Here is a 10,874-nt window from a genome sequence, read left to right on the forward strand (position 1 = left end):
CTTCAAATCACCAGTGTTCTGTTTCACTCTCACACTTCTTCACACAGTCCCAGCAAACATAACACAGATTAACATGGAGAATAAACTTAAAATGGAATTCTTATAGACATTTTTACATTTAAATCTATAACAATTTCAGGCACTTGCTTTTTAAATAAACCTCACCTGACCTTGGCAAATGACATGAACTTACAAAAGCCACAGGAAGTTGAAGACTGCTCTTGTTCTATAAATGAGCAGATTCAGTTCTTCTAAAAAGCAGCCAGCTGAAGCTCCATCAGTGATTGAGTACAGTAACCTGCACATTCCAATTTACTTTCCTGTTTTTATCATTACACTCCGTTGATCTATTCCATTCATCCCACATCCTTATCCAGAGCTAAAGGCCACCTGGAGATACTATGGGTTAAATATCTTGCTTGTTTGAACCTCTGGTTCATAAGTGTGTTAAGTTGGGCATACATTGTGTGACTTTTCCCAATTGTTTCTAGATTTACTTCTAAATCGCATCAGGTAAAAAGGCAAAGCTCATGATTTATGTCTGTCCTGACTGCTCACAATACACGAGTAGACTCTTGAGTGTGGAAATATAAATCACTGAATAAAAAGCAGAAAAACCTGCAATAGCAGCAATGCTCACCAAAGCAAATGTGCGGCTTTGGCCATTTCTGTAATTTTGTGTGCAGAAAAAAAAGAGAGGTGACAGTGTATATAACTACACTTTTATTTTGGGCCATTGTGACAGGATTTTTCACTTATGCAATCACTTGATTGTGCATCGCGTAGTGTACATGATATACAGAGCAACATTTCTCCCCCCTGATTCTGTGAGTAACTCAAACCTGTTTGAAATTGGGTCGCCTGTTGTGATGGTTGTCCTCTGTGTGAACACAGAACTGTAAAGTACAAGCCTGGCAGCACAGCATGTTGTATATGAACACAGGCTTGGGTTGTTTTGCTGTGCCAGAACCACACACACAAGCCTTTTTAACGTGGCCTTGCCCACTTATCATGACCAGATTACCCACTAGGCTACATCATGCAACTAACCTACATTAATCTGAAATGAACCACTGTCCCAGGTTGCCCCTGGGGTGTTAAAATTAATCGTATAATCAATGCATCACGATACAGGCGTAGATGATTCTGCATCGATGCAGTGTAGAACTTAATCAGTTATATCATAATGATGTGGCTTGGTGATTTTGTGGTGAGGGCATAAAAATAAAAATAGTGACTGTGTCCAGAGATCTACAACACAATGCCTTACCAGGAGTTTAGAAAAGCACACATATTTTTTTGTGCTAAGACCAGCGGTGAATGTGGAGCATTCAATCTGAAAGAGTCTTAAGATTTTCTCCAATGAGCAGAAAAACGTAATCCTCTAAAAGGTCTGGGTTCAGTCCGCACTCACCTAACACCATAGACGTCTGAACCAGGGGTTCGTGACAGAGGCATTGATAATCGAATCGAATCGTGAGACCAGTGAAGGTTCACACCTCTAGTAACAGGTGAATTTAACACTACCACACTGCAACACTGCCAAAGAAAGAACATGTGAAATGTGTTAATGAGCAGAGCATGAAAGTTTGGATGTGAGAAAACACATAATGTGAAACAAAATGGATTTTTTATGCTTTTAGCTAATAGATGTGATTTGAAAATTTGTTTGGGGTATGTAGGTTTAACTGTATTCCAAATCACAGTGCGTACTTTTGAAATGTCATGGGAAACACATAAGGAACATGTTCACAGCATACAGACCAAATTTCATGTTAATCTGATCATGCAAGACTGAATATTTCTGAAAAGATTACTGAATGTTTAGTGCCATTTTTTCTTCCTAAAAAAAATACATGTAAATTTGTCAGCTTGCCATTTCATATAAAAAATTGGGTGTGATTGTGTCATAAGATTTTTCTTAATGAGATGCACATGCATATTAAATTTGGTGGTGATAGGTGAAACTGTGTGTGCACCAGAAAGGGTGTTAGGTTGCGTGACTTGTGATGTGTGACTACGTGATTTGTGTTATGCGAATACCAGGCTGTATTCTGAGACCTCAAGGAATCACTGTCACAGTCAGCAACATCTTAGCTGAGCTCCCTTGCCCTCCTTCATATTTCTGTTCTACGTGATCTTTGCATGATGTGATGAATAATCACGACCAATAGACACCACGAGGATTGCAGTATACAAGAGAATGACCGTGAATGTTGCTTTCTCTTGGCAGTTTCTAGAAAACAGAGATGTGAACTTAATTGGGCGTTTGCCTGTTCAAATTCCGAACCTAAGGTGCCACTGAGGTCCCCTTGAACAAGGTACCGTCCTCACACACACCGCGCCCCACTGCTCACTAAGGGTGATTATTAAATGAAGAGGACAAGTTTCGTTTGTGTCACCGTATGCTGTGCTTCACTGATTCACAATGACGATCACTTGATTTTCACTAGTAGCCTAGTGGGAAACACACCTGCCCATGAACCAAAAAGCCCCAAATTTACCATAAAATTCCTCATGTTATTTAGTGCTCTTGAAAATTGAATATTTAATTTAGGAGTTGTCAATTTTATAAAGATTTTACTACTTTATAAGTCTATGATCTTACATTCTTACAGTAAAATGAGGCCTGATGTCTGACCTTGTGGTGGCTTTAATTACAGGGAGTGCAGAATTATTAGGCAAATGAGTATATTGTTCACATCATCCTCTTCATGCATGTTGTCTTACTCCAAGCTGTATAGGCTCGAAAGCCTACTACCAATTAAGCATATTAGGTGATGTGCATCTCTGTAATGACAAGGGGTGTGGTCTAATGACATCAACACCCTATATCAGGTGTGCATAATTATTAGGCAACTTCCTTTCCTTTGGCAAAATGGGTCAAAAGAAGGACTTGACAGGCTCAGAAAGGTCAAAAATAGTGAGATATCTTGCAGAGGGATGCAGCACTCTTAAAATTGCAAAGCTTCTGAAGCGTGATCATCGAACAATCAAGCGTTTCATTCAAAATAGTCAACAGGGTCGCAAGAAGCGTGTGGAAAAACCAAGGCGCAAAATAGCTGCCTATGAACTGAGAAAAGTCAAGCGTGCAGCTGCCAAGATGCCACTTACCACCAGTTTGGCCATATTTCAGAGCTGCAACATCACTGGAGTGCCCAAAAGCACAAGGTGTGCAATACTCAGAGACATGGCCATGGTAAGAAAGGCTGAAAGACGACCACCACTTAACAAGACACACAAGCTGAAAAGTCAAGACTGGACCAAGAAATATCTCAAGACTGATTTTAAGGTTTTATGGACTGTTGAAATATGAGTGAGTCTTGATGGGCCAGATGGATGGGCCCGTGGCTGGATTGGTAAAGGGCAGAGAGCTCCAGTCCAACTGGAGTACTGGTTTGGGCTGGTATCATCAAAGATGAACTTGTGGGGCCTTTTCGGGTTGAGGATTGAGTCAAGCTCAACTGGAAGACACCTTCAAGCAGTGGTACAGGAAGAAGTCTGCATCCTTCAAGAAAAACATGATTTTCATGCAGGACAATGCTCCATCACACGCATCCAAGTACTCCATAGTAGCATAGCTGGCAAGAAAGGGTATAAAAGAAGAAAAACTAATGACATGGCCTCCTTGTTCACCTGATCTGAACCCCATTGAGAACCTGTGGTCCATCATCAAATGTGAGATTTACAAGGAGGGAAAACAGTACACCTCTCTGAACAGTGTCTGGGAGGCTGTGGTTGCTGCTGCATGCAATGTTGATGGTGAACAGATCAAAACACTGACAGAATCCATGGATGGCAGGCTTTTGAGTGTCCTTGCAAAGAAAGGTCGCTGATTTGTTTTTGTTTTGTTTTTGAATGTCAGAAATGTATATTTTGTGAATGTGGAGATGTTATTTTGGTTTCACTGGTAAAAATAAATAATTGAAATGGGTATATATTTGTTTTTTTGTTAAGTTGCCTAATAATTATGCACAGTAATAGTCACCTGCAGACACAGATATCCCCCTAAAATAGCTAAAAATAAAAACAAACTAAAAACTACTTCCAAAAACATTCAGCTTTGATATTAAGGAGTTTTTTGGGTTCATTGAGAACATGGTTGTTCAATAATAAAATTATTCCTCAAAAATACAACTTGCCTAATAATTCTGCACTCCCTGTATATCATCAGTTATAATGTTTCAAAATTCATGTATTGAAAAAGAGTTAAATGTTTAGTACTGTTATAAGGTAAACACTGCCAGGTTACAAAAATCCTAAAAGTTTAACAGTTACGAATATTCATTACAGAAGCAAAAAGTAGTCAAATATAATTAGTTACATACTTTTATACAGTAATTGAATTAGATAATATTGCATAAGTGTAACTTGTAATTGTGCAGAACTATGCAGAACCCAAACATGTCGTGAGGTCCCCTTGATCAAGGTACTGTCCCCCACACACTGCCCCGGGTGCCTTTATTTCTGGAGCTTTATCATGAGACAGGTCTTAAGCCATTAACCTTTTTTGTTTTGTTTTAATCAGTCGGTCTCAGCCTTGGTCAACAGGCAGATATAGGCTTATTGCAAGGTAAGGGGGTAAAAAGGGGTGTTTAAATGAACATATTTAACTTGCCCTTTAGAAAAAGTCATTTTTCTTTAATAAAAATGGGGTGGGGAAGAGCACAGGTAGCAACACCACTATTAATCTGATCTACTCCAGAATTGCATGTGCCTTGGTCCATGTTCTAGATGGGTTTGGTGGGCTACTTATAATTTTATTGTTGTTCATGGATTCCCTAGGGTTTCTTGTGCATATTCTTTTACAGTAACAAGTAGAGTAAGGTCAAAACAGAATAAAAAATTCAACAAGTAATACAATCAATACAGCATTACAATGTGGTACACACATGGAAAATCCGGGCAGTACCATCTAAGATGATCAACAATGATGGAGAATGTGACAGGGATGAATATAAGTCTAAGATGCAAAAACACTGTCATTCTTCCAGGCAGTCAAATGTTCAAGAACATCATACTGATATGCGCTGCACACCACTAGCATGTTATCCATTCCGTCTGTATGATCCATTCTGCTCATGTGCAAGTCTGCACAATCCTAAATCAGGGTTCCCCCTAAAATTCCCTCATTTTCCATGTCTTTCTCTGAACAAAAAGCAACATCTCATAACTCCCGTATAAAGAAATGTCCAATATAACATTTGGGTGCTAAGCAGAATGGAACATTTAAAGGGGTTACTGAAATTATTCAATTATTACTCAATATTATTCAAATGGCAGCTCAAGACCTTCCTCTTTAAAGAATATTTAGATGAACTTTCTTATTGTCTAACTTATGTACAGAATCTACAACAAGAGTGAATAAAAAGATTTTATTCATAGTTGGGGGTGCTAATGAACCAGAACTGATCACTTCATCGATGGTAACTTGAAAAGTTGCTCTGGATAAGGGCGTCTACATTCACATTTAAGGCATTTGGCAGACGTACTGAAATTCTCTGACCCGTGGGATCCCTGCTAAATTTATTTTTTGCTTGTCTTTTTTTTTTTGTACACTTAGATTTAGTTAAGAGTGCAACAGTCAACTCTGTTGACAAATTAAAATAATCCAGACAAATGTAATTGTCGATAATTGTCACCACACGGGTTGTAGCTGTGAGAAGGTGAAAGTGAAGTGGTTGTCATTGTGAAACACAGCACAGCACACTGCACACAATGAAATGTGTCCTCTGCTTTTAACCCATCACCTAAGTGGGCTGCCAAGAATGGTGCCTGGGGAGCAGTGTGTGGGGGCGGTCCTTTTTCTCAATGGTGGTCACACCTTGGCGGTTCAGGAATTTGAACCGGCAACCTTCTGATTACGGGTCCGCACCTAGAAGTGATGGCATTGTGAAACACGGTGAACACAAAAAAAATGTGCCCTCTGCTCCAGTGTGTGGGGGACGGTGCTTTGATCAGGGGCACCTCAGTGGCACCTTCTGATTATGAGTCCGTTTCCTTACCCCGCTAGGAGAGGAGAGCGGACAGGTTTATTTAAACCTTTTGAAAGATTTTGCTTTTAACATACTTAGATGATTCTTGTATTCAGACACCATTAGACCAGTGTTGACATGTGACTGAATGAAACGTTTTATGATTCCTGATTCATGTCCATTCAGGTCAGATTAGTTGGGGTTGACGAATCTGCTGAAATTGATATCTGCAGGAAAACACACGCAGTTACGGTAACCGGTCGATCCATAACACCGGCAGCACGTTTACGGGGTTTGAGATGTGACCAGGATGATTGGAATACATAGAATGAATCAGCAAGGAGTAAAAAATATGTGGTGTTGAAGTGCGGTGTACAGAGGACATGAACGCTGGAACGATATAGATCAGAGTTCCCCCATGATATTCCGTCACTCCCGAGGCAGTCTGGGACACATTAGAGACTCGCTTGTCTCGAAAAGTCGGTATAAACCTGACCCTTTAAAGACAGGAAATCGGGTGAAGGTTCAGCACACGTTTGGGTCTTCAATTTTTTTTAAGTAAATATGCACGATTAGTCATAATTACGATTTCTAAAGAAGGAAATGGCGAAACGAACTTGAATTTGTTAAGTCCAGCTGACAGATTAGCATCTAAAATAGAGAAGAAACCATTAAAAACATGTCACTCAACTCACCGCCAGGAATGAAGTAGCTCAGAAACAATATAACAGGAAAGTCCATCCGAGGCGCCGCTTCCATTTCACTGCGTAAAGAAATGATTGAGGGGAAAACAACGCGCCAATAAACAACTTCACTGCGGATGTACAGGCTCAGCTGTCTCAGGTCAGCTGCCATGCAGGGAGGGTCACGTGTGCCGGGTGGGCAGGACTATGTGGGTTTCAGTCACGTGGCTGTGATGACGCGCAATTTCTAATGGAGACCAGAAGGTAAAAACAGAGCGATACTGTCTCTACACATAGATATAGTCATTAGATGTCGCGTTGAATGGGGCGTCTATGGGAGCGAATGTGTCATAAAGTCCATAAAGACCGGCAATTTTAAGAAGCGATTTTTATTCACTTGATTTGTTTCAAATGTCAGACATGTATTTGTGTCTTTCATTTCATTTGATGTTTTTTCATGTTTTTCTTCATTTGAAATAAAGTTAAACTCGTACAAAATGCAGAACAAATCTCTACAAATCTCTACAAATGTCTGTTGTCTGTTGCCTAAGTGTAAACATAAATGTATGAGTGGTAACGGTACAGGGCTTATCATTTTATTTATTAAATCTCCTACAAATGCAGAACAATGCAAATACAAACACCACAAAAAAGGCCAGTAATGTTATCTGAAAGACCCTGGCATGATTTTCATATATATCTTGCCAGGGTCTTTCAGAAGACATTTCTGGCCTCTTTTGTGGTGTTTGTAATTTATGTTTACACTTTTATCCAACGCAACAGACATTTGTACAGATTTGTAGAGAACTGCAGACAATGAACTGTACACAATACATTTTCTAGACAAGGAAAATACCTGAAAATGAAAGATGAACATTCATTTACTTGCTTATTTGGGGGGAAAAAACTATAGACAGAGCAGGTTCATACACAGAGGTATTTTGTATAGATTAGCTAAGAATTAAAAACAATAACCTGTCAATATATACAGAAACTGTTTGTAAATTTTACCAGGAATTGTAGGTGATTTGACGGCAGCGCATGAGTCGGGTGGGTGTGCATAGGTTCAGTAACACTTACATGCCGCACTATTATATAGAGTGAACAAAAAGTTAAGTCCCTGGTGAATTAATTATTCTGTCGTTACCTTAGAATCATGTGTATTGTATGCGTTGGAACGTGGTAAGAATGTGCTTGTGTTTGATTGTTTTGTGTGAGGCACAAACGTTCAAGACAGCTTAAACGGCGGCGATTTTAATTTGATTTGATTGAGTTTCAATAAAGATGGTGACTTTTAATTTAATGGGGTTTAGCATTTAAAGACCACCACGGGACGGTAGGAATAGCCATTTTTTTGTGTTTTCTTTTTCTCTTATTAGAGGGTTACTGGGTTGCTTTTGGAGCAACTGGGTTTCTGATTAGCTCTTTGTGGTACAGAATTTAACTTTGATGTGAGTATTGCATATGTACATATTATTTACATGTATGTATTTTCGTTGTTTTTTTTTTGGTTTTGTTTTTTGTGAATTTTACTTTGAATTATTTGCTGTGCATGGTGTTTTCTTTTTGCCGTTTCAATACCAAAAGGGATAGTAGCACCTTTTGCTTTCTGGCTGCATTGCGATTATATTTACAGAGTTGTGCCTGGGGTTTTGTAACCAATGGACCATTACATTAATAAGTTGTTTTTTAATTGTGCTGAATTTACAAAGAACACCTCACATTTTCATTTTATTATACAGCCCTACCATTTCTGACTGCCTTTTTATTGGGTGTGTACTGATACACCAACACTGCTGGCAAGGTCACACAAGCATAAAGTCAAAGGATTGTCTCAAGGAACAAATTTGGGGAAACATTTCTGCTGCTTTTACCTCCATCATCATAGTGGCCGCCATCATCCATGAGTGGAAGAAGTCCAAAACTACCAAGACTCTTCCTAGAGCTGGCCGGCCACCTAAGTTGAGTGATCGTGGGAGAAGGACAGAGAGTGGACCAAGACCACGAGAAACTAAATTGTCTCTGACGCTTCACATCCATCCTGATGGAGCTTGAGAGGTTCTGCAAAAAGGAATGGGTGAAACTGTCCAAGGATTGGTGTGCCAAGCTTGTGGCATCATATTCAAAAAGGTGCCAAAGGTGCATTGACAAATTATTGATAAAAGGCTGTGAATACTATTTCTATGTGATTTCTATGTGTTTTATTTTTTATAAATTTGCCAAAAAAGTAAACTTTTTTCACATTGTCATTATAGGGTGTTGTGTAGGAAAAAACATTCAATTTCAATCAATCAATAAGGCTGTAACATACTGTAACAATGTTGAAAAATCGATGCATGGTGAATACTTTTTTTGACGCACTGTATCTTGCATGTGCATATTAACATAAAATAGATTGGAGTGTGGTGGTTTCTCAGCTCTTCTTAATGAATTTGATGCTGATTTGGTATTTGATCATCACATTCAAGCCATTTCCACAGCTGTGCACTTCCACCTGAGAAATATTTTATTCATAGTTGGGGGTTAGGCAGTTTCTCTTCACCTTTGATGCAGAGGAATTGGTACATGCATTTATAACATCTAGACTGGACTACCATAATATATTACTCCTGCTTCCAGTTAAGTGACAGTGAAGTGATTGTCATTGTGAAACACTAGAACACTGCAGCACAGCACATGGTGACACAACAAAATGTGTCCTCTGCTTTTAACCCATCAGCAGTGGGCAGCTATGACAGGCACTCGGGGAGCAGTGTGTGGGGACAGTGCTTTGCTCAGTGGCACTATGGCGGTTCTGGATTTGAACCCACTTCCTTGGTACTGCAAGATGAACTGCAAAATGTGCAGATTCCTGCTCATTGGATAAGATGCATAGTGGTGGTCTGTATATGTACATCAAGAACAGCTGATGCAGGAATTTTGCGATTAGCAAGCTAGTGGTGCACTTGGTGACCTAAACAAGAAGAAGTTGTGGGAGACTTCAACAATGCAAAACTCAAATCAGTACTGCCAAAATTTCATCAAAAAATTGACTTTGCAAAAAGAGGGGACAACATGCACAAACTACACAAACATCCAGCATGCATACAAGGTTACTCCTTTTGGACAATCGGACCACATCTCCATACTTCTCACCCAAGCTTACTGTTATGAGCCAGTCTAGGGATACGACCCATAACAAAAGAAAAGACAGAAACCTAATAAGACATAACGGAGAAATATAACAAGTATTTTATTTACAAATAAAAAAGAAGAAATACATACAAAGCAAATGAGAATGAATTACGACAAACAAAACGGGGAAAAAAAGAAAAACAAACACAGACAAGCAGGCAGACACAAGTTGTGTTGCCTCCTAGGGGAAGCGTAGGAGAAACCGGAAGTGATGCAATCAGGAAATGCCAGAGCGGGGCTGAGGCCCCTTTTATTCTGGATGTCCACAGCAGGAATAGGTGGACTCAATTTGCAATCACCAGGCATCCTGCAAACACAACACAAACACAGAACCAAAACACCAGGACATAACACTTATAGACTCAACAAGCAGTTCAGACCAGCCACCAGAAAGATGAGAACACGGCCTGCCGATGGACTACCTTTCAGTCCAAAGACAAAAGGGCTTATTCTACACCCAGAGCCAACCTGTTACAGGCTATTGAGGAGGTAAAGCGAGCTTATGCAGAGAAAATCTTCAGTCATTTTATGTCTTCACACATGGCATGTATGGCAGGGGATTCAGACCTTCACGTCAACACCCCTACCTGCCAGATGAGCTAAATGACTTCTTTGCATGGTTTGAGGCTGAGATCAGGAAGCCACTGAGGAACACGATCCCTTCTCTCAACGATCAGGTACTCTGTCTTTCTATCGGAGACATCAAGATGACCCTATGCAGAGAAAAGACGCAGAAGGCAGCAGGAACAGACAAAATACCTCTGCTGGTGCTATGGGAGTATGCTTGCAGACATCTTCAGAGATATCTTCAACACAATTCAGCTGTGGTATGCCTGAAAACCACCAAGATCATCCCAGTACAAAAGAAGTCAACTGTGTCCTGCCTCAATGATTACCAGCCCACAGCACTCACACCCATCATTATGAAGTGCTTTGAGATGCTGGTAGTGAGGAACATGTATACCCAACTCCCACAGAATCTGAACCCACTTGTTTGCTTATTGGCCAAACTGCTCCACAGACAATGCCATTTCATCTGCCC

General features: G+C 39.9%; 1 protein-coding gene across 1 annotated transcript in view; it reads right to left on the reverse strand.

Moving 5' to 3' along the window:
- LOC114799978 (interferon alpha/beta receptor 1a-like) overlaps nucleotides 1-6,845 on the reverse strand; it is a 17,842-nt gene extending 10,997 nt beyond the window's left edge. The window contains exon 1 of the mRNA XM_028997007.1: nucleotides 6,671-6,845. Within this exon, the coding sequence (XP_028852840.1) occupies nucleotides 6,671-6,830 (160 nt within the window). The 5' untranslated portion in view covers nucleotides 6,831-6,845. The remainder of the gene's footprint in view (nucleotides 1-6,670) is intronic.
- Nucleotides 6,846-10,874: the final 4,029 nt, after the last annotated feature.

The sequence above is a fragment of the Denticeps clupeoides genome, chromosome 11 (genome assembly GCF_900700375.1).
Source record: "Denticeps clupeoides chromosome 11, fDenClu1.1, whole genome shotgun sequence".
NCBI classification, from domain to species: Eukaryota; Metazoa; Chordata; class Actinopteri; order Clupeiformes; family Denticipitidae; genus Denticeps; species Denticeps clupeoides.